Below are 25212 nucleotides of genomic sequence, written 5' to 3' on the forward strand. Positions count from 1 at the left end.
TGGCTGGGGGAAGGCCTGCCTCTTGCCACCATGTTTTGGCCAGAGCTCTGAAGAGCCCAGGAATTCTAAGTTCAAAATTCACACCTCACCTTCTACATCTTTATATTTGTCAAGATAGGAAGATAAAATGCATTTTATTTACCAGTTTGTTACCTCGATTTATAACTGTAAAATATATAGACATGTGGTACTTGGGCCTCTATTTGTACTCTAGACCTGGGCCCCATATATGTTAGAACAAAAGTTAAGTCCTGGGGTACAGTGTAAGGGTTTAAAGTAGGAAGGAAGAGAGACCCCAACAAATAATCACACAAATTAATATGGAATTATAATGTGTGGAAGTGCTTTTGGGTCATATATGGATGACTCAGAAACCTTGCTTCAAGTTTCACTTGTCCAAATTAAACCAAAAAAGCTGGAACCCACCTGCCAACTTAGCTGGAAGTTCTAGGTCTTTCCACTAGGGCTCCTCCCGTCTTTCTCCACTTCTCCCCGTCTCCCTTCCTGACCCCTACCCCAGGATTTCACTGTCCTAAAGTGAGGGGGATATGGGTATAGATCCCACACCCAAGCCCAGAGATGTTCTGTCCAACAGTTACACCACATGATTTCATCTTTGTGCCACAAGGTGTTTCTGTTGAGGCTGGTCTTCCTCAGATGAAAGATGCTGTGGGTCCCTCTGTGGTCCCCAGTATATGGTCCCACAAGGGAAGGCCAATCCAGTCTCCAAGTGGCCAAGCTCAGCCACTGGTGTGCCATGCGTGGTGCAGCAGATACTGTATCAGCACGCATGGCCTGTATTGGAACACGAGGACTTTTTCTTGGTCTCCATGTAGCACAGGCTGGAAGTGCCAGGGGAGCAGCCCTCTGCCAATGATGAACGGGTCCCTTGCCTTTACAGAGGTGCACCTATGAGGCAGGTTCTACACCGCCTCCCAGAACTCCTTCAGCAGCACTGAGCCCAGTTGTCCACAGCAGAAATTTCCTTGAAAATGCACCCTGTATTCACTTCCTTCACTTCCTTGCCTTAGTACCAAACTCTCCCTTCAGTACTTCCTGGGATTACCTTCTAAATGAACCACCTGCACCCCAATCCTTGTCGCATTGTCTTCTGCGGGGAACCCTACTAGGATACGTGGACCTCCTCATGAGTTACAGCCCCACCCCATGCACAGCGTTGTGCCCCACCGCACAGGCTCCACTTGGCATGGCAGGGCCTCTAGGAGCTTCCTGCCTCACCTGCATGCTTTGTCCATACAAGCTTCTCCACAGCTCCTGGGTCACTTGTCTTGAGTCCCAGTCACCAACCTGGACTCCCTCTTATCTTGAAGTAATTATTTCTGGAAACTCTAGTCTTGTTTGCAACCGTATTCATCTCCTCCCACAGATCTCATTTACTCTGAATCCTGGACATCATGACTGGGGTGTCAATGACTTTCTTCCCTGAAGGCTCCAGAATCTTTTGTGCGTATCCATTCCTCTTCTTCATGGTTTCCTTTTTTTTTTTTTTCAAACTAAGAATCTGAGGAGGGGCAGCCTTGATTGGGTTACAAAAGGCTTTCTTACACCTTACCTAGTGGATCCAGGCTACTTGGTCACCCTATTTAGCCTAAACAAGAGAGACACTTAGACAACCCTTGCAGGGCGATAAAGTCAGGTTCTCTTTTTTTTTTAAAAAAAAATTATTTATTTATTTGGCTGCTCCAGGTCTTAGTTGTGGCACGTGGGATCTTCGTTGCCTCATGCAGGATCTTTAGTTGTGGCATGCGCAGCTTCTCTTATAAAACAAAAAATACCGTGTCTTTCATATTATAAGAAAAAGCATTATGCTTTGAGACAGCATAGCTGAAAGACTTGATTTGGATGGGATAGACCTTGTGAAGGATATGCTGTCAGATGCTGTGATCTAAAAGATGAAGAGGAATTAGCCTTGCAAAGAGAACAGTACATAGGAAGGCTCTGAGACAGGAAGAGACTTGATGTGCTTGAGCAACAGAAAGAAGACCCAGGCAGTCAGTGAAGAAAGCAGCAGGAGAGGATGCTGGAACAAGAGCCTCTGTGGCCTCAGACCACGGGAAGGATTTTGGTCTTTGTCCAAAGAGCACTGGGAAACTTTGAAGGGTTTTAAGTGGGTAAGGGGAGACATTCTGTGATCAGAGCTGTTCCTTAAAATATTTAGTTTGGCTGGTGTGTGAGAAATAGAATGGAGGAGGATTAGAAAGTGGGGATACCTTAGGAGGATATGGGATAGCTTAGGCAAGTCTTGCTGGTGCAGTAGGGTGGTGATAGTAGAAGTGGAAACAAGGAACAAACAGATCGAGAGAGATTTTGGAGGTAGAATTGATAGGATTTGGTGACGGACTTGAAGTAGGTGGTAAAGGAGAGCAAATTTTTATTTAAGATCTTTTATATGAGTAGAAGTAGTAAAATTTAAATGCCTTTAGGGACAAACATGAAAAGAGGGAATCAGACTGTTAAAAGGTAAGAGGGAATGGAGGGGGCTGTGGCCATTGTGGAGGATGCATGCCCTTTCTCTAAGGGGCAGCTGCTGGTTGGTTCTGACCAGTTGTTGCCATGTAGGGAAGTGGGCTTGACATTGTCAGATTTTCAGATGTTTCAGGAGAAGCCAGAGTCTGGATTTTTATGTGAAATGGCTGTCTCTATGTTGGCAACTAGATCAAAATTCTAAAGAACACTGTGCTAGCCATGATACCACACATCTGTAGGCAGCATCTGGCTCCTGGCCACTTCTTGCTTAAGATCTATTCTACACCATGTCTTCCTCTAGAAAGGCTTTAGAATTAACTGTAATCTGTGACACAAAATATTTTAAAAGTTAGGGATGCCAATAGGGAAAAAAAAAGATATGTTAAGTTGGGCTAAATCTTGGGAGATAGCGATGATCTCAGCTCACACAGTCTGTCAGCAGGGCTCAGGTGATGGGCTGAGGTTGAGATCTGTGGAAATAAACTTAACCTACTTTAGAGCAGAGAGCAGGAAGTGCTTTTTTCTTAAAATAGACCATTCCAGACCATGATAGTCTGAGATGCTTGAGGTAGACAGGAATCAAGTCTCTTTCCACCTTTTTTTCCCCCTGAGCTACAGTTTGAGTCCCTTTTTTTTTTTTTTTTTTTTTAATGCGGTACGCAGGCCTCTCACTGTTGTGGCCTCTCCTGTTGCGGAGCACAGGCTCCGGACGCGCAGACCCAGCAGCCATGGCTCACGGGCCCAGCCGCTCCGCGGCATGTGGGATCCTCCCGGACCGGGGCACGAACCCGTGTCCCTTGCATCGACAGGTGGACTCTCAACCACTGCGCCACCAGGGAAGCCCTCGAGTCCCTTTTAAGAGACCTTTTAAGAGAGTGAGTGAATGAGTGTTTATTTTACTTATGAATCCATATGTAATTAGAGAAAGTATTCATATAGGTTCATAAAACCTATAAGATTTTAAATTTTATTTTGCGTTTGAACCTTAAATGGAACCTACCCTTGGACTTCGAATTTTATTTACAAGGTGGTTTAAAGATGTGTAGTTAATTTCTTTGGTGTTATATTCAGCCAAATTTTCTGTTTCTGTGCACAGCTTAACCTAATTAATAACTTATCTTTCTTAAGACTGTACCTCACAAATATATAAACCCTTTTTAAGGGTTTATAAGAAAGCTCAATGATTGAGCCTATCTTGCCTTCATAATAATAATTAAAACATAAGATCTTAACTGCTACCTCATTTCCTATAATGTATTTGTAGGTGGGTGGAGAAGCATAGAAATGGTTTTCTTGAAGTCAGTAATGGGAAATAAGCGTCATTGCATTATTGATTGGTGAATAAAGTTGATCTTCTTGTTCTTTCTCAGAGATTCATTTTATAGAACTAGGAAATAAAACCAAATCAGGATGGATGAGAATTAGGAGACAACAACTAAAGAAAGCCTGAGTGTCAAAACAAGTACCCAAAAATATATCAGGGGGCTTCCCTGGTGGTGCAGTGGTTGAGAGTCCGCCTGCCGATGCAGGGAACACGGGTTCGTGCCCCGGTCCGGGAGGATCCCGCATGCCGCGGAGCGGCTGGGCCCGTGAGCCATGGCCGCTGAGCCTGGGCGTCCGGAGCCTGTGCTCCGCAACGGGAGAGGCCACAACAGTGAGAGGCCCGCGTACCGCAAACTAAATAAATAAATAAATAAATAAATAAATACATACATATATATATATATATATATATATATATATCTCTCAGGAGACTTAAACACATCTGGGGGGGTGCATTTGGGAGTGACTCAGTAGAACAGGAAGGAATCAGAAGACTTAGGAGGACTTGTTAACCATGGGAACTCGCCTTTGCTTTACCTTGTCAACTGAGCCTTTTCATTTGTGAAATCGACATCACTCTATGTGCTTCAGCTTTAGGGGTGAAATTGTTCCAGGAAACCATCCCTGCTCTTTGTAAATTTGGTGGGAGAGACTAATTCCAAAATAAAGGGTTGGGCCTAGGTTGCTAATTAAAATTTACTGTTAAGAAGCAGATGTATGGGGGTAAAGAAATTATTGTTACTGTTTTGATGTTCTCTGGAGTTCCTATTTGGTTTGATGTTATGTGGAATTATGCATAATACCTCTTGTCTGTTGTGACCTTGGAGTAAGAAACGTCAACCTGTTTCCTCACTTCTTAGATTAACAGCCTGCTGATGATTGACTTGTGTTCCTTTTGACATTCTAGCTTCTTTGTTGGGTGTTTGAAAAAATAAATACTGAATTATATTTATTTCTTGTCTTAGAGGGTCAAAACTCCAAACAGTCATTAGTTTGATCTTCTGTATTTCTTGAAAGACTCATTTCTGAGTCTTCTGGGTCAGTTTCACATCTCTGCCCTTAAAGCAGATTGTAGTTCCCATAACCATCTTCCCCTCAAACTGTGTTAGATCTGAGATGAAGAAAACTCTGAGAAAGTCTATTCTCGTGGGTAAACTTCCCATAGACAGAAGCTGTGTCTATCTTAATCACTGCTTTATCCCCAACTTTCAAGACTGGGAATTAAGCTGATGCTTAAAATATAATTATTACATGAATAAAGTTGAGTGTTCAGTGAAAAGTTTTCGGGTATTCCAAAGGGAAAAGGGGTTCTCTTGTCAAATAAATTTGGGAAAAGCTATCTTATATACTGAATTTTGGAACAGTCACAGTACACCTTAGTGTCCTAAAGTCTCTGAGATATCTAGGTGTAAAATCAAAATCCCGTTAAGCCTTGTTTATTTGAACATTTACGAACTGTTGAGGAAGCGGTGGCCTAAAGCAGAGCTGGTGTAGCACACTATTGGTATTTAATAAATACTTCTTAAGGTGTGTTTACTGAATATGCTGTGATCCTGAGTTGGTTAATTCAGAGATTTTTAGTAGCTTCAAGAGAAGATGGTGGATTCTTGGCTATGTTGAGAGAAAAGACTAGAGGCTGTGGAGGAAAAACAGCCAAGGGTGAGGGTGTGAGTGTCAATATTTCTGAGGGGAATTTTGATAGTGGGTATCAAGAGCCTTTAAATTTCAAAATTTTACTTCTAGAACTTAATCCTAGGGAATTAATAAGAGATGTATACAAAGCTTTATCAGTCAGAATATTAACTATGTTAATTTTATTTTAAAAAGAAATTACGTAAGTGTCACGTAATAGGTGATTGGTTGAGGAAATGATTAGATAGCCATTCAATGAAACATTAAGTGACTGTTTCAGTTCTTTTGCTATGTAAAAACAACAACCAAAATCCTCCAAACTCAGGAGGCTTTAAACTACAATTTATTATTTTCCATCACTACGTGGGTTGATTGGGTGGTCCTTCATGTTACACATAATGTTGACTGTCACTCATGCAGCTGATTTCAGATGGCAGCTGGGCTGGGCTGGGCTGAGGTCCAAGATGGCTTGTCTTACCAGTCTGGCATCTTAGTGCTGGCTGTTGGCTAGGATACTTCGGTTCTCCTTCTCATGGTCTCTCTATCTCCATGTAGTATCTCATCTTCCAGGGCCTTTCTGTGTGGTTTCTCTTTCCAGTAGGATGGCTTGAACCTTACATCTCTGATTTTTAAGAGAGCAGAAACAGAAGCTGCTAGGCCTCTTCAAGGATAGGCCCAGAGCTGGAACAGTGTCACTTCTGTAGCATCTGTTGGTCAAAGCTGTCATGAAGCCAGCCCAGATTCAAGAAGAAGGGAAATATCATCCATTTCTTAATGGAAGGAGAGACAAATCTGTACAGGAAGGGGAGGAATTTTGGTGGCCATCTTTGGAGACTTATGATGGCCATTAAAAATCATGTTCTATCAAAATATCTTATGGCATTAATGTTAAGTGGAAAAATATGTTAAGAATAAAACATTGAGGAAAAAGATAGTACAAGACTTTATATGGAATATAATAAGGATTTTGTCTAAAATTATACATACACACGCAGTTAAAAGGAATTGGAAGCAACGACATCAACTTGTTAACAGAGGTTGTCTATGAGTGACAAAATTGAGAGTGTTTTCATTTTCTTCTGTACACATATATGAATTTAAAAATTTTCTGTATCATCTATTAGTTGTTTTAATCACTTATTGGGCCATTGAGAAAGTCTTGACAAATTTCAAAGATTAGAAGATATATGTATTAAGTTCTATGATCCCAGTGCCATAACATTAGGACTACAAAGTTTTAGCCAAAAACTGCTATCTACTTTGACATTTAAATATATCCTGAATATTCCCTGAGGTAGAAAAAATTTCAAAAGAAAAGCTGTTTAAAGAAGAGTTCTATACATAAAACATATGCAGCCAGTGTGTGTAATCTTACATGCATTCATCAGAAAATACGATTGATGATAAATGAACATTTAGTGCAAAACGGCAAATGTAACTAAACACAAAGGAAATAGAAATTATTAAGGATAAAGAGATATTGATGAAATGGAAGACAAACTGTAGTAAAATGTATCGTAAAACAGAAAAAAATGTATCTTTAAAACACTAAAAAATAGACAAGAATTTGTCATATTGTCATCAAGAGAAACAGAAAAATACAAACAACATTAGGAATGAGATGGAGACATAACTTGAAGAGATTTTAAAAATTTGAAGGAAAAGTTATACAGAGCAATACCAGGAAGACTGAAAAATCTCGATGGAACAGACTGTTTCTCAAGAAACATTTTAATGATCATTGACACCAAATAGGCAGCAAATCTGAATAGATCAGTAAACATAGTAAAAAGCGAAAAGATAATCAGCAACTAAGCCCATTTAATTTTATGCGTATGTTCTACCAAACATTTCAGGAATAGAGTCTTTATTATGCTAACTGTTCCAGAACATATGAAAAATGGAAAGCTTCTCAATCCATTCTATGACACTAAACTACCGATACTAAACCTAGAAAAGGAGAATGCAAATATTTAAAGAAACATTATTTCAAGCTAGTTAATATATCTGTGCATGTTATGTCATGTGTATGTTGTGTGTGTGTGTATTTCCAGAAGGAGCAAATCCACTTTTGTTTGTTGGTTGTTGCAATTCTCCAAAGCCTTGGCCAGCTGGGCTGGTAATATCGCTGCAGATTAAATCTGTGTGGGTGTAAATTTTACTGAATTCGGATTGGGACTTCAAACCTGGCTAGGGACCTCAGAAATGTCTGCCTCTAGACACAAGAGAAGAGAGAGGAGGACAAGTTAGATTTTATCACTTCTTGGAAGATACATCTGTAAGTAGTGGCTTAGCTAGGACCTAGATTCTAAACATAGCAAAAATAACAATTAATTTAACTATTGGAATTATAGAAGAAAAAAATTATTTTCTTAAGTTGATAGTGATGAACAGGTACATTAAGAGAAAAGAAAGGTCTCAGAAAATAGCCTAACTTTACACCTCAAGGAACTAGAAAAAGAACAAAGTAATCCCCAAGTTAGTAGGAGGAAGAAAATAACAAAGATCAGAGTAGAAATAAATAAAGACTAAAAAGACAATGGAAAAGATCTTTATTATAGAAAATTTAGAACATGCAAATAAACAAAAGGAAGAAAATGAAAACCATTTTCAACCCCATCACTGTTAACATTTTGATATGTGTTGTTCCAGTCTTCTCTGCATGCTAGTGTGTATGTATATGTGTTTTACAATGTGAATTGACCATAAAAATGTTTTTGAGTCTACTTTTTCCCCCCACTACTAGTATATCATGAGCATCTTTCCATCTCATGATTAATATTCGTTACATATTACATATGTAATATGTATTATGTAACGTTAAATATTCCTGTAATGGTCACATTATTCCACTTTCTGTCTGTCTGCCTCATCATTTTTGTAACTGAATTCCTACTGTTGGAACCGTTGACTCACTTTTTTTAGAGAACAGATTATTCATGCAAAAATTTTAGATACAAAATGATTTTTGTATATTTTCAAGGAAAACAAAATTAAGCTTTGAGAAACATATACGTTTGAAACTAAGTTCCTTAGTTAAGAACAGGTGTATAATTCTTTGGAGAGACGTTTTAGGAGAAAGCTGTATGCAAAATATTTCTTCATACTATATAGAGGACTCTCTAGGGCATAAATGACAGATACCCTCATTCGAATTGAACGTAGCAAAAAAGAAAATTTATGGGTGAATGTATCAGTTTTCTGTTGCCTCAGTAATGCTGCAAAACAACCAACCACAAAACATCAGTGACATACTCAGAAGTATGTATTTAGTCTATGAGTGTATGGGGCTCACTGGATGTCAGCTGGACTTACTCATGCATCTGTGGTCGGCTGCTTGTTTGCTAGGCAGCTCTGCTGATCTTGGCTGGGCTTACTCAAATGTCTTGGGGGTTGGCTGGCTATTGGCTAGGATACCTTGACTCTTATTTTATGTTTCTTATCTTTTAGCAGGCTAGACTAGGCATGTTCTAATTGCCATGGCAGAGGAAAATGAGCAAGAGGGTAAACACACAAGTGCTATTTCAGGCCTCTGCTTGCTTCCCATTTGCTATCACATTATTGGCCAAAGCAAGTCACATGACTGAACCCAGAGTCAGATTGGGAGGGCACAGCCGAGGACCCAGATACAGGAAGGGGTAAAGAATTGAGACCATTAATGTAGTCAGTCTACCTGGCATATGTAGCTAAAATGGCCTAGGGATAGATGTAGCGTCAGTGACTGCTGGATCCAGGGTTTCAAGTGATGTCACCCAGTTTGATTTCACACTATTCAAAGTTTGGCTCTGCTTTCCTTTGCGTTAGCTTCTTTATCAGAGAAGCACTTTCCACATGGTAGTACTCAGAAGCTCTATCTTGAAAGCAAGTAATTCTAGCTAAAAAAGAGCTTATCTTTCCCAATTATTCCAGCTAAAGTCATGATAGGGAGTGATTTTGGACCAATGTGGGTCACGTGCCTATCCCTAAACCAGCTATCATGTCTGGTGGATGGAATATGATGATTGGCCAGGACTGGGTCATGTTCTCACCGCTGGCACCCTCCAGGATAGAATGGAGGGAGTCAGCCTCACCTAAACCTGATGAACTGTGGGTAGAGAGTTGGGAAAAATTTCTCTAAGAGAAATAGGGAGTATTACCAGAAAGGTGGGGCGGGATGGGAGAGCTGAGGGAGAATGAATGATAGGCAGGTAAAAAAAAGATGTATAATGCTATTAATGCACTTATTGATACTACCAACAAAAACTATTTATTGACTATTCTGTGCTAGGCACCAAACTGGGTGTTTTAAAAGCATCATCTTACCTATTTCTCACAATACTGAGTAAGGTGATTTTACCCACATTTTATTGATTAGAGAAGGGAAGCATGTGACAGTTAAATAATTTGCCTAAGGTCACTCAGCTTGTCAGTGTTAGAATGGATATTTGAACCTCGGTTGGCCCCTCTCCAAAATCTGTGGTCTTAGTGTTTAAAAGCTGAAGCAAAAGAAAGAACACTAAACATACCCTAAGAGGAAGACCAGGAGGCCGTGATGCACCCCATTAAGGCCATTTGGATCCTAACACTGAAGGGATAAGCACAATCCTGTAGCCCTAGCTACGTAATCTGCACCAAAGTACTTGAGTAACTATGACAGGGAGCTTTTCTCTAGGTGTTGTGGGACCAGGAACTCTGACATGGGGGACTGTTTCCCTGTGCCATTTCTGTACAGTTGTAGAGTGGTTAATATGAATATTTATGTCAACCAAACTGGAAAAAATTCTCAAAGCACTAGCCTGAAAGATGTGTATGAAAGGGGAAAGAGACAGGACTGCCATGTTCCTTGGTGATAGCATTTAGAATCTGGCTATATGTATAGGAGACTTGTTGGTTGAGCCACCTTTTTCTTCTAGCTCCAAGATGGCCAATAGGTTCCGACTCACGTGTCAATACCAGTTGATTGGTAAACCATCTAGAGTGTTGTGTTGAGAAGAGTTCTGGATTTTGTGGGAAAGAGAACTGTGATGGATTAGTATTGTCTGTAATGGTTACAGGAAAGGGAGGTAACAGCCTGCTTGACTATTATTTGACATCCTAAGAAGCAACAACTTCTCAGAGTCACTGTCAAGCCACTTGTGTATGGGGGTCATGTCCCTAGGATGGAGTATTTTATAGCTAGGGTCTCTATGGTAACGAATCCTATGGTGAATTTTTCTGGAGGTCCCAACTGTCACTTAGCACAGACTGAAATGCAGAGCTTCATTTTCTTAAGGAAAAATGAGCTTCTTTTTTGCTCTGAGAACTTTTCACCTTGCTTGGGAGCAGGGTTGGGGGGAGTTTACAAAATGTTTACGTGTAGTAAGTAAAAGTTTGGGGTCACTATTATTTTTAAATAAGCATAGGTGTGACTCCATCATCATCAATGTATCATCTGTATACATATTTTAAAAATATAATGCAATTAACAGAGTTCTAAAGAAATTTGTTTTTGATTATCTTTTTTTCTCATTTTTCAGATCTCTGATTGGATGCATTTTCTGGTACAGACTATGAAAAGAATGCAGTGAAAATTCTGGCCAACAGTGGAAATATTGGCTTAATCTCCAACTTAGTATAGCATTCCTTCTCTTCTGTAGCACCTCATAATAGAAGAAAAATGTATGGAAGTGCAAGAACAATCACCAATCTGGAAGGTAGCCCTTCCAGATCTCCTCGTTTGCCAAGGTCTCCTCGTTTGGGCCACCGAAGAACAAGTAGTGGGGGAGGTGGAGGAACAGGCAAGACTCTGTCCATGGAGAATATCCAGTCCCTTAATGCAGCCTATGCTACGTCTGGACCCATGTATCTGAGTGATCATGAGGGGGTGGCTTCAACAACTTACCCAAAGGGCACCATGACTCTGGGAAGGGCCACAAATCGAGCTGTATATGGAGGCCGAGTCACAGCTATGGGGAGTAGTCCCAATATTGCCTCTGCTGGACTTTCCCACACAGATGTCCTTTCATACACGGATCAACATGGTGGTCTGACCAGCTCATCCCATCATCACCACCACCAGGTCCCCTCCATGTTGAGGCAGGTAAGGGATAGCACAATGTTGGACCTTCAAGCCCAGCTCAAGGAACTTCAGAGAGAGAATGACCTCCTCCGGAAAGAGTTAGACATCAAGGACAGCAAGTTGGGGTCTTCCATGAACAGTATTAAGACTTTCTGGAGTCCTGAGCTCAAGAAGGAGAGAGTCTTGAGGAAAGAAGAGGCAGCCCGGATGTCTGTCCTCAAGGAGCAGATGAGGGTTTCCCATGAAGAAAATCAGGTAGGTTATGACTCATCTCAGTGTTTTTCAGCCTTGGCTTCTCACGGAGTAGTTGATGGTTTGCAGATGGTACCACGGCCTGTGCAGAAGAAAGTTTGGCATCATCAAGATAGCTATGGCTTAGTACGTGTTTGACTCGGAGACTAGCAGAGGGCATAGGAAATATAAGGTTACAGCTTGTGATCTCCTTGTTTTCCAATAACCTTTTCACATTGTTGCGGAAGAGGGGGGATCACTCCTCATTGGCTAACTTTATACTTGGTTATTTTTGTTTTCTTTTTCAGTAGTCACAAGAGCAGCTCAGATGTACTTCCTTCTGAATAGAAGAGGAAAACGTTGATTTTTGCAAGAGTAGACACTTTTTTTTTGGCGGTACGTGGGCCTCTCACTGCTGTGGCCTCTCCCGTTGCGGAGCACAGGCTCTGGACGCGCAGGCTCAGCAGCCATGGCTCACGGGCCCAGCCACTCCGCGGCATGTGGGATCCTCCCGGACCGGGGCACGAACCCACGTCCCCTGCATTGGCAGGCGGACTCTCAACCACTGCGCCACCAGGGAAGCCCAAGAGTAGACACTTTAACAGCAACATTTAGAGGGCCACATTTGACTGGTGAATTGATTTTTTTTTTAATGCACCAGCAACATTTCCTTCTAGAATGAGGGAAGTTGGTTCACTAAATAGCAAACTGAACAATATTAAATGGGATTGGATAGGATGGGTTTGATGTCATGTTAGAGAAACACAATAAATTTTAACCTGGTCTTTCTACCTTTATTCATTCAATATTAATTAAGCACCTACTATGTGCTTACTCTTTTTTGATCCATCTTCCATGTCATAGCAAGATTAGTTTTCCCATTGTCTACCTGCAGTTATGCCATTCTCCTGCTTTAAAGCTCTCAATAATTACTCATTGCCTCCAGAATGAAGTGTACCTCTGGCTGAGCCTACAGTACCTTCTACTGGAATGCCTGAGCCAGCCTTTCCAGTCTTATCTCATACCACCTCCTTCCACATCTTCTGTGCTACCTGCACTACCACTTGGTAATTCTTGCACATACTCAAAGTTTCCCACCTCCTTTCCCTTCTGTTCCTTTCCATTCGTGGCCTTCTCAGCATCCCCTCTCCCTGCCTCTTTTTGTTCAGTCCCAGCTAGTCTTCATTTTCAAATCCTACCTATACCGTGAGGCTCATTTATATGCTGCTGTTCATAGGGGCTTTGGAGTAAGACATGCCTGGGTTTATATCCCAGCTTCACCTCTTATTAGCAGTGAGATAAATGTTAAGAGATGGGAAGTAGAGGCTGTTGTGCCATTTGGCTGGAAAAAATTCCCAGATGTCATTTAACTTTCTGTAGAAGCTGGAGGTAATTTTAACTTGGCTGAACTAGTCATTCTCTGATAGTTGGTCCTGATGCTGTCCTAAGGAAGCTCTCTGCCTTTCTTGGGGTCATCTGCTGCCTTCTATCTGTTTCCCTGGCTGCCACCCCTTTGGAGTCCAAGCGTTTGTAGAAGCATTTCTGATCTGTATGAGAATCTGCTCTTCGTTTTCCTTCTATGTGCGGAAAGCAATCACCTTATCCCTTTGATTATCTGAGAATCTGCTCTTCGTTTTCCTTCTATGTGCAGAAAGCAATCACCTTATCCCTTTGATTATCTGACAGAGCCTTTGCTGGTTTTCAGATGTGGAAATATGATTTTTGGTTGGAACAGAAAGCTTTGTTCTTCATTCCTAAGTCAAATCAATGCCCTTCACTATCATTTCTGCTTTTTTCTGACTTTGCTGGTTTATGAAGTCCATTTCCCCAGTTCTGTACTGGTTTTCTTCCTTTTTTAGTTGTTTTGGAAAATGGTTAAAGCAGTTTAGGAATGATGCAAGCAATGACAAAAAGTTTGGAAGCCATTTTTAAAACTGTCAGCTGCAAAATTACTTGTTTCTTATGGTTTTATCATTAAAAAAATTTTTGAGCACAGATCCCTACTTACACATGTATATTTATTTATAAATTACACAATGTGCTACTGTGCCAATATATTATGTTTCTTCTTTGACATTCAGAAAGAATTAATATGGAAAAGAAAAAATAAAATAAATAATTTATTGAGGTACATTTTAACGACACACAAAACCTTTTTGCTTTGACTAAAAACATTTTAAGCGCCTTGTCTATTTTGTAAGACATAGTTCAGTTTAAAGCAGGTAATATCCACAATTCCACTTAACTGTCTCATGTTACCTTAGCCAGAAGTAAGTGAATATTTGAGGGAACCTCTTCCTTGTTCTGGAACCTACTATGATCACAGGCTACCTTGGTTACTGTGGGTGACATATGACTATGCAACATATGACCCAGTGAAAGCCCTAGTCTTAATCTGTATATTAAATATAAGTAAACTATAATTATTTTCTTTTTTAGGTTAAAAATATAAAAGGAGGAAGAGGCATGGAGATTTTGAAAAGTCAATTTACTTGCAATATGAAGTAGTATTACAAAGTAAAGAATATAAAAATTGACAAAAAGCAAGGTATTTAAAAAAACTGAAGTGCCCCCCCCCCCACAGAAGTATATCAGGATCCCTTTCAGGGGTATATGAATACCTGTTGGTCAGAATAGGGTCGATCCTGCTGCAGTAATCAACAGACCTCAAATCTCAGTGGCTTAACCCATCAGAGATTTATTTCTTATTCACCTGAAGTTATGAAGCAGGTCAAGTGACTCGCCAGGGCAGCTCTCCTCCAGGCAGTGACTCAGGATCTAGGCTTTCCTCATCTTGGCACGTGGCTTCAAGTGTTGCTACAGCAGAGGAAAAGAGTGCCTGTGGTGGCACATTGGCTTCTCAGTTCCTTGGACTGGAAGTGACACAAATGCAAGGGGGTGTGAGGTGTAGTCCTCTCTTCTTTCCAGGAAGGAGAGGAGAGTCAGATATGAAGGAGCACTAAAAATTTCTACCAGTGGAGTTTTTATATTTGTCAGAAAGTGGAGCGAGATGAAATAAAGTTTGAGGAAGAATCCAGAGTTCTGCCGTTGCTGCTGTTTCTATTATTACTGCTACTGCAATCAGTAGACATCAGTTGGGGGCTTACTGTGTACTAGGCATTGTGCTTAGAGCTTTGTGTACATCATCTTATTTAGTGTTTGCATCAATCATCTGAGGTAGGTGCTAGATTTTTTCTCATTTTACAGATTAAAAATAAATGTAGAGAGAATAAGCAGCTTGCCCAAGTTCACACAGCTGGTAAGTGACAGAGCTGGGCTTTAAGGCTTTGGTCTATTTTATGCCAACATGTAAGATCTTAACTTTATGCTTACTACCTCCTTATAGGATCACTGATCTATGAATAGAATCTTAGTATGATAGGAAGATCACACTTCATATGTTAGGTGAAAAACATGACTAGTTTTGATAGAATGATTAAGAATGTAATTTAGTTTAATTATGATTTTTGTTCTTAATTAGGAATTTATTTCTTCTTAAACTTTTCTGTATGGAAGAAAAGAATGTAAAAGAGAGAAACAACACTTGATTGTGGTTTCTTAACAACCACAACAACAAATGTAGTTCTACCAGGGGGTATTTGGATAATTAGAATTTCACTAACTAAATTCAGGTGATCTAAAATGATTTGAATTGTGCTATGTGAATAGAAATGGGAAGCAGGTCCATTATAGTGTGGAGGTGAGGATATTTGAATGCTCTTGTATATGAAATTCATAGTTCTGTGAATTTAATGGATCACAGGCACAGACCTTTCACCCTTATGTGCAGTGTTACAGAGGTCTCCCATTCATCAATTCCTTTGCGGTATATTTTGAAGTCCTTTTGGTTCTGTCAGAGGAAGCTGAACCCAACTCCAGATCTAAGGGAGGATGTTGAACACCCGCCCTGTGTTAAAGGAAGTACAGACCTTGGAGCCAATGGGTAGGTGGCTATGACCGAATTTCTTATGTGTGAAGGGTAGATGCCCAGGTTCCTGGATGGATATTCCACCCCAGACCCCCTTCCCATTCACACTTCCTAGGTTCTCTTCAAGGCCCTACTTCTCAGCCACAAAGATCTGCATATATAGAAATACATTTGGGATACTAAGTTGCAGTACTGATGTGTGGAATTTTTGGTTTGTTTGCAGAAACCAGAGTGCATGGATGTGGAGTTATCTGTATTCCAGCACTTGAGCTTTTTGCTTCACGATGTATTTTCTTGTTGGAGGAAGAGTGGGGTGGAGTCTCGTGCTGTCAATGTCACACCTGTAGACTGATTTGGGGAGAGATGAGGAGAAAAGATTTAGAATAGATGTTAGGCTGCCACTTGAGGTAGTCCTCTTTTTATTTTTAATGGCCTGTGGGGTTAGAGTGGATGTTGGGGGCAAGAGAATGCAACTGTGTATGGGGAAGTTAAGTGACCCGTTTTTCTCTAAAAGATGATATGGTGGTCTTTTCTTTACAACCCCATTCTATTTACCCATACAATGGAGATCAGAGAGAGAAAACACATTTTCAGAAAGTTCATAAGGACTTATATCTTGCAGTTTTGTGCATATAGGTTATTAACTTTTCATATCCCTGGATTTTTAATGCAATTATTAACTTTGTATTTTTAAAATTATTATTTATTTATTTATATTTGGCTGTGTTGGGTCTGCATTGCTGAGTGCGGGCTTTCTCTAATTGTGGCGAGTGGGGGCTACTCTTCGTTGTGGTGCACGGGCTTCTCATTGCGGTGGCTTCTCATTGCGGAGCACAGGCTCTAGGCGCACGGGCTTCAGTAGTTGTGGTACGTGGGCTCAGTAGTTGTGGCTCGCTGGCTCTAGAGCACAGGCTCAGTAGTTGTGGTGCGTGGGCTTCGTTGTTCCGTGGCATGTGGGATCTTCCTGGACCAGGACTCGAACCCGTGTCCCCTGCATTGGCAGGCGGATTCTTAACCACTGCGCCACGAGGGAAGTCCCAAACTTTGTATTTTTATTGGATTATTTTTTCCAAATTAGGCGTACATAAAGCAGTTTTTAGACATTTTCCTAATTCATGCATGGCTAGTCAAGGATCTTCATGAATATAAATAGCATCATACTCTGGAAGATTGTACTAGATCTAACATTTACCCATCTCGTGTGTGCAGAAGTGGGACAAGGTCACTGGGAAACGTAACCTAAGAAGTGTAAGTAAACCTGTCTGGGGAATGTTATGGCTTTTAAGCAATGGTTATGTGATAATTTCTATTTCTGGCTTAACACAATAGAAAATAATCTACTCTAAATCAATATTAATAAGGGTTTTTGATGAGTTTTAGAGCTAGTTTCATATATGATTTATTGATTCTCATTTTGAGCCTGTAACTTGAAAAGGTCGAGGTGGATCACATTTCCGTGTTTCCTTCATTATTATTTTTTCTTTTATTTATATAACTGCAGGGCCATTTCAACAGAGGTCATTCAACTCTGTTCTAAAATATTCATTTCACTGTGAGTGTCCAGATATGAAGAGTTGTACCAGTTGGAAGTGGGTGACAGAATTAATTCTATCTCCTGCTGAAAAGGTGGTGAGGCAGCTGCATTGTGAAGGGGTGTCCATTGACAGTTAAATGCAGCTGCAGTAACCTTGAGTACTGAGTGTTTATGAGATCAAGGGCTTATCCCTGGAGAGTCGTGTCCCATCAGGTTTGTGGGTGGTACTTAAATATATTCACTACTCAGATCTGTCTTATCCCTATATCTTCTTTTGGGCACCATTCCTTCTACTACTCTGAGATCCATGGATCCCTCAAAGCCAGGTTTCCAAAGCGTGTCCAGGGAAATGACACTTTCCAAAGGGGATCTTCTGGTCAAATAAACTTAAGACACTACATACTAGATACTCCTCTCCTAGAAATTCAAACACTATATTTTGGGTTGAATTCTGTCCCCCCTAAAAAAAGATATGTTGGGGTCTTAACCCTCAGTACTTCAGAATGTGACTTTATTTGGAAATAAGGTCTTTACAGAGGTAATCAAGTTAAAATGAGGTCCTTAGGGTGGGCCTAATCCAATATGACTGGTGTCCTCATTAAAAGGAGAAATTTGGACACAGGCATAGACATGCACAGAGAGAAGACCAGTGGAAGAGACAGAGTGAAGATGGCCATCTATAAGCCAAAGAGATACGCCTGGAACGGATCCTTCCCTCACAGTCCTGAGAAGGAAGAACCCTGCTGACACCTTGATCTCGAACTTCTGGCCTCCAGAACTGCGAGACAATAAATTTCTATTGTTTAAACCACCCAGTTTGTGGTACTTTGTTTTGGTAGTCTTAGCAGACTAATATAACATATCAGCATGTGAAATGCTCTAACTCTTGCAGTTAAACATATTTATTAAACTTGCTTAACCCAGCAATTTCCCAAACTTACTTGACCATGAAACTTTATCTTAAACTGAGCATTTATGTATTAGGCAGCTATTGCTGCAGTAATGCTGTCTAACAAGCCATACCAAAACCTGCTAGCTTAAGAAGATAAGCATTTACCTCTCCCTTACACATTTACAGGTTGGCTGCAACTTAGTTGGGCAGGTCTGGACTCTGAGCACCAGGCTCTAGGCTGAAAGTGGGATTCAGGTACGTTCCACGTGTTTCCTCATTCTCTTTGGAACAGCAGCTATTCAGGGCTTTATCTTCTGATGGTGGATCACAGACACCAAGTGATCCAACCAAACCACATAGATGCATTTAACGCCTCTGCTTGCATCATGTCCACTAACATCCTGTTGACTAAAGCATGTTATGTGGCCAAGTCCAAAGTCAGTGGGGTCAGGGAAATCTACTCCCTGCAAAGCAGAAAGGGAGTGAAGTGAATATATACATATATATATATATATACAAATCCTATCTGTCACAAACTATAAATATTCCTAGAACTAAGGGTATAAAGGCCATACTTTGGGAAAGACTTCTTTAAGAGCAGCTCTGGAATTGTGACATTAAGTTTGAGACTTCTGAAGTGGATGAACCCTTTCAGTGTGGTCAAAGTTTCCTTCAGTGGCTGGGCCTTCTAATATCCTAATGATGCCTGGTTAGTGGCTCACCTTCAGGCTCCTCCTCCCCTTCCTGAGGTGACTGACCAATGAAACTCAAGTGGAAATCTGGGAGATTCTAGGCAAACTTTTATTTTCCTGATAAAGGAATAAATGTCACCAGCAGTGCTCCTTCCTCCTTCTTTCTGTCTTTAGTGTCAATATGTTGCCTGTTAGTAACCATGGAAGGAAGGACAAGAAAAGCATAGAGACATATGTCTTACCATCTCTGAGCAGTTGCACCAGCCCCAGCAATGGCCTGCCTCCAGACTTCTAGTCATGTGAGAAAATAAACCCCCAGTTGTTTAAGTCACTGCTGGTTGGGTATCCTATTACTTGCAGCTTAGTACCTTCCTAACTGGTAAAACATAGAAAATCATGAACTGTTAATTATTATTCTAATTATCACCAGTCATCATAACCATAAAAATAGGTGCATTTCGGTGAGGTGAAATGAGACCTTAAAGGACCTTACACATGAGAATGAAGAAACCTACTTACTAATGGTATTGGGAAATACTCTTAAGTAGTGACACGAATGCTACTGCTAGCCCGTATAAGCGAAAATGGAAATTTATTAGTTCCTGCAATGAAATTGCAGAAAGGCTCAGGTATGGAGCTTGGGGTTGACTGGATCCAGGGCCTCAAACTGTAGCAGGACTTTGTCTCTCCCCATTGCTTCATTTCTGGTTCTCAATATCTGCCTGTACGTGTGAGCCTCATTTTCTCCTTCGTGTGGTAGGTCATAATTGAAGCTGTAAGAGATCCCTGTATCTTCATTTATCATTTAGAAAATTTATGGAAGGACTTTGGTCCTGCCTTGGTTATATTCTTTCTCCAGGACTTAGTGAGTGTGTGTGGTGGCAGGGGACAGGTATGTGAGAAGGGGTTACCATGACTGGTGACCTATTAGAACTGCAGGCATTGGGAGAGGAGCAATTCTCTAAAGAAACTGACATGAAGGGTGAAGGGATGCTCTAGGACAAAAGCAGGTGTCCACTGCGCTGACTTGAGCTGTCCTTAGTCACCCTCTTTCTCCAAATGTCCTAAGAGCTTGTAAGTCATATCAAGAGATTTGAGAAATTAAGAAGTCAATCATATGTCATATCTGTAAGTTTTTTCACTTTAACTCTGATTTGAAGAGCGAGTGCCTGTGTGTGTTTTGCCCAATGTTACATAGGCACATGGATTTAGAACTAGGGAATATGAACTAGTTTGGTACCACAACATAACTTGGAATGCTGAATCTTAGAAGAAAAAAAAAATTTCATCTTCTTCGTCTTGAAATAGTCTTCCTCAGCTCTTCAGAGAATAGTAGCTTTTGTCCACCTTTCCAGAAAGGTGGAAAAACTTTGGTCCAGACTTAGGCAATGCCCTACTTAGACTGAAACCACAATTTTAAATGCCTTTTGTCGGTAGGTGAAAACTTCCTTTGGTTCTGAAGATAGATGAGATGGCACGGATCCAACAGTTGATTTCTTTGTTTGCCAGAATGTAGGAGAATGATTTGAAGTGAGCGATACATCTTTGTCACAGATGTCAGCTGATTTTTGCCTCAGTAATCTCTTGCAGTCAGCCCTAGGATCAGCCATGTGCACTGCATTTGTAGCCTTACAGATTTTTATTCCCAGGTTTTCTTATGAAAGACTTGGCTAATGGGAAGAAAATAAACATTCTTGCATGCCAGACCTTGGGAGAACTAAATGACTTCCATCTTCCATTTTCTCTCTGGATCACTTTATTTTGGCTATGGGATAGCAACAGCACACAATCAACCAAAGAAAACATTTTGGAATATTTCAATGAATAGATTATTTTAGTCTCACTTGTGCTGAAGGCACTTATTGAAACCAAGCTCTGGGAAGGGAAGGCAGAGGGAATTGGTCACCCCCAAAGTATTCACTGCCTAATAAAATTCCCTATAGACAACATCCTCAGAGGAATTTAAGAAGCAAGTCTATATTGACAGGAGAAGAAGTAACAGAGTGATTTTATCGTCCAAAGCAGATGGGGTGGGTTCTGAACCTGGCCTCTTCTGGCCAGAGTGCAATTTCAGTTTCTATAATTAGTTGCAGGTGGAGCTCCTGTGTTGTTATTTTGGAGTCCACTGACATCTGTGTGCAAATTCCCACCATCCCCAGTTGGCATTTGGACTCAATAAGTGGTTTGGCTTTGCAGGAGTAGAGAAAATTGTAAATCTATTTCACACACACATAGATAAAGCTGCTCTAAAGGTCAGGTTCTGAAAGCTGTGGAAAGCATTCTCAAAAGTTTGGGAAGTAGGTTTTAGGCAGAATGTGGGCATGCAGCCAAGAGCTAGAGCAGCCTGACAAACAGAATTCTGGCACGTGCAATTTCTTCTCTATTTTTCTGTGAAGCCAGCATTTGATTGTATCTTGGAAGTGACATGCAGCCATTTTGTTTTTTCAGTAGGAATATTCTGGAGAGAAGAAGTAATGACTTAAGCAGCTACTTCCTGTCTTATAAACCCATAGCTGGGCTTGTACTATCTGACTCTGCAATATACATTGATCAAATTAACCTAGTGTTTCTCAACTGGGGGCAATTTTGCCCCCCAGGGCACATTTGACCACGTCTGGGGACATTTGGTTGTTGCAACTGGGTGGGGTATGCTGCTGGAATCTAGTGGGTAGGCGCCAGGCATGCTGCTAAACGTCCTACAATGCATGTGTAGACTCCTCCCACCCCCGCCATATTATCTGTCCAACAGTGTCAATAGATGCAAGGTTGAGAAACCCTGAGTTAATTGGATGGTTACTATATTTTCATCTTTCTTGATTCTTTGCCTGTACTCAATTTAGTCACTTTGTGAAGTGATGATCAGAATTTATATATTTAGGTAAAAATAATGATTTAAAAGGCAAAACGACTCAGCATTGTGTGGGAAAGAATTGTGAAAGATGTCTTTAAAAAAACTTGACCTGGACTAGTAACCATGACTTTTCAAATACCTTGAATTCTTTTAGATGTAGACATTTGGTAAATAGAGATCAGTCTTATAAGGAGATGGACAACCTGTAAAGAAAATGAAACTTATTTTTTACACTGACCTTTTATGGTGCTTTTTGTTTCTGTCTCACATTGATCTTGAAAGGGAGGTTGGATAAGCATTTTTTTTTTTTTTTTTTGCGGTCTGCGGGCCTCCCACTGCTGTGGCTTCTCCCGTTGCGGAGCACAGGCTCCAGACGCACAGGCTCAGCGGCCATGGCTCACGGGCCCAGCCGCTCCGTGGCATGCGGGATCCTCCCGGACCAGGGTACGAACCCGTGTCCCCTGCATCGGCAGGCGGACTCTCAACCACTGCGCCACCAGGGAAGCCCTGGATAAGCATTTCTGAGCTCCTGCTATGTACCAGGAACTTACTAGTTGCTTTCCACGTGCATGAGCTCAACAGCCCTGCAAGACATGTGGCATCCCCATTTTACAGATGAGAAACAAGGCACAGAGAGATTAAGTGGTCTGCCTGAGGTCTCACCATTAAAGAGAGCTGGGATTTGAATCTCAGGTATGCCTAGCTCCAAAATTGTGTTCCCACTGTCTTGAAAGGGAAAACAACAGATTTGCTTAAAAACCAGGGAATTCGGTGCTGAAGTGGAAGACCTAATACAGAGTGTAAGTAGTAGTGTGCTCCCTGACAGTATCTTAAGGATGTTGTCAAGGAGGTATACAGAAAGGATGGAAAGCAAGAATGAGGAAGGGAGCGTGTTGCTGGGAGCAACAGAGGATAGAGAGCAAGCAGGAAGGAGCAAATACGTTCTTGTCAAGTGAATAAACAGGGGAGAATGCCAAAGGAACACTCCTATCTTGGAAAGCCATCCAGAAGGCTGAGAGGAAGCAACTCCAGGACTGGCTGGAAAATTAAAACCACAGGTGGCAGAGAGAGATTATCTCTTAGGATGCTCATTAAAGGACCAGCAGATCCTTTAAGGTGGTTATGATTTTGACAAATTTGCTGGGTCCACAAGAGCAGAGCTTCAGGAATGGGGAAGCTCTTTTTTTATGGATTATTGGACCCCTATGAGGATGGTTTCATTAACCCAGTTAGAATTTTCCTGACCTTGTCTCCATCTTCAAGAACTTCAGGGTATATAGATGGCCTCCTGACCCAGGAGTCCCTCAACTGGCATCTCTCAGCTTCCTCTTCAAGTAATTTCTGACCTCACTGGGATGCTCACACCTATTCAGGAATTATCTTTTGTATTGTTCCAAATCTTGTCTCTGAAAGTCAGATCTTCCCCTCTTGGGTCCCAGCATTCCTGATTTCTGCCTTTCTTAGCAACTTTGCCCTATAAAACCTCTTCTTTGTCTTCTTTGAGAATCCAGCTCATTTATTTACTGATTCATTCCATCACTTCTTGGTTAAGGGAGAATATAGTTGCAAGTAGCAGAAACACATTCAAGAATGCTGAAGGAAAAAAATGGGGGATTTACTAGGAACACATAAGAGTTCCTCCCAGACTCTAAGGGTAAGTAGGATAGCCAGGTGTCTTGGGGGGCTGGAATTGAGTTAGTTGGAAAATGATCAGGAATAGGGACAAAGTCTCTCACTCTCTCATTTCTCTCTCAGTATCTGTTTTTATATGTTGCTTGTGAAAAAGTGGCCACTAAAGGAAAGCATACATGTCTTCTCCATTCAAGTGCTCAATAGATACTGCATAGTTTCTCTATTTCAATTTTGAATTCAGAGAAACAATAATCGGATTGGCCCAACTTGAATAAGAGTCTGCTCTAGATCCAGTCAGCTGTGGCCAAAGGAGTCATGAGCTCTGTGGCCCCCTTCCCATGCCCCACCCCCAGAAGAACTATGGAGAGTCTCTTTGAGAAAGGGCATGTTGGGTAGATTCTCTATCAAGGGAGCCTGTGGGTAAGGTGGTAAGGAGGAATGGGCAGCTATTTCTGGGAAATATGTTTGTGCAACATATAATTGGGAGATGGCCTTATTTCAGTTATTAGGAAGACCAAGACCAATCAAAGAAAGTTAACTACTGTTACCTCTGTCTATAACTAGCTATTTCAGTAAGCCCTCTGGAATCTCTTGACCATCACACCCATCTTGTCGATCCCTGGCTGTGATTTTGCCCACTGCAGAAATTCCAGAAGTAGTATTGACTGATACCAGGTTCATGCTATCTTATCTTCGTGGAACCCATATGGCTTCTTTACATAATGTCAGATTGCATCCTGTATGGAACTTTAAAAAATTCTCCACTGTTTGTAAACTTCCTTAGTCTCATTGACACTTGGGTCTCCAAACTGGTTGAAATTTTGGTGATAGTATCTGTAGACTTTTAGAACTAGGCATGTTATAATCTGACGTCTTCTATTCTAAGGTGTAACAGTTAGCTTGAGTTCTAAAAAATATTGGCTCCTGAGCACATATTATCTAAAAAGGTTGAAAAAAATTAAGATTCACTGATTTGTCCCTTGGAGGAGCTTTCTGAAATACCCATGTAAAATAATATAAAAGTTCCCAATGAATCCTGAAACCAGTAGAAATAAGTAAATATATGCGATGGAAAGTTGGATAATGCACATGATGACCAAATTTAGAAACTGCTCAAATTTAGAAATACAGCAAATAATAAATAAAATTTGCCTTCTGAAATTTTTAAAACTTCTGTCTGTGATTTTAAACTTTGGGGACAAGATACTTGCTGCGAAGCTTTCATTAAACTTTGTAGTTTTCCCTAGGAAAATGTGCAAAATCTGAATTGTGCACAACATTTCTCCTCCCTACCCCTGCTCTGAACCCCAAGGGCATTTAGGTAAAACTCTGTCTAGATATTGCCATTTAATATTAAGTACATGTATTAGGAGTAAGTAGTTCCTAGTAGTTAATGAAATGAATGAGCTCTTGGTGGTATGAGACATGTCTTTGGCTCACTGCTATTCAATTTGTGCTGAGAAGTGGGGACACGTACCAGGATTTTGGTGATGGTTAGAGAGTGTATTTGGTAAGGTGGAAGCTTGTAGATAGACTGTACCATATTCACTAAATGTATTCAGGTACAATATACTAGAGGTGGTAGATTTTCTTCCACCCTCAGGAATGTTACCTTGAAAGAGTTTGCATAGTGTTGGGTGTCATAGTAAAGTATACGTTTAAATATTTCATTGAGGACTTTTAGGTCATTATGTTTGTCTTGGGGTGCCAAAATTCCCAGTTCACCTGAGAGAATTCTATTTCATTTCTTTGTAATTGCAAATAAATCTAAAACTGCAAATTAACTTATGCCATAGGCATTTGTGATAGAGCAAGAAACAAAAGATTTTGGTGAGTTAGAAAGTAAAGGTTAATTGGGTGACTACTGTGTTCCCAGTTACATGCTCAGGGCTGAAGGAGACTCTAAAGTAGTGTGAGACACACTTTCGGTCCCTTTACCATCTCATGAAAATTATTTGAGAGCCATTTTTTTT

The 25212-nt window shown here is 40.8% G+C and overlaps 1 protein-coding gene across 5 annotated transcripts in view; it reads left to right on the forward strand.

Moving 5' to 3' along the window:
- Window positions 1–25212, forward strand: part of ERC2 (ELKS/RAB6-interacting/CAST family member 2) — a 962057-nt gene that overhangs the window by 19963 nt on the left and 916882 nt on the right. For 4 of the 5 annotated variants that reach the window (XR_004482334.2, XR_007479446.1, XR_004482336.2 and 1 more), the window contains exon 2: window positions 10938–11734. Coding sequence is in view for 1 of the 5 variants with exons in the window: in XM_049715281.1 (XP_049571238.1) it covers window positions 11078–11734 (657 nt within the window). In the remaining 4 variants the exon portion in view is untranslated. Of the gene's footprint in view, window positions 1–1385; window positions 1465–10937; window positions 11735–25212 lie in introns of those variants that run through there. The other variant, XR_007479445.1, reaches the window with a different exon arrangement.

This window comes from Orcinus orca, chromosome 10 (genome assembly GCF_937001465.1).
Source record: "Orcinus orca chromosome 10, mOrcOrc1.1, whole genome shotgun sequence".
NCBI classification, from domain to species: domain Eukaryota; kingdom Metazoa; phylum Chordata; class Mammalia; order Artiodactyla; family Delphinidae; genus Orcinus; species Orcinus orca.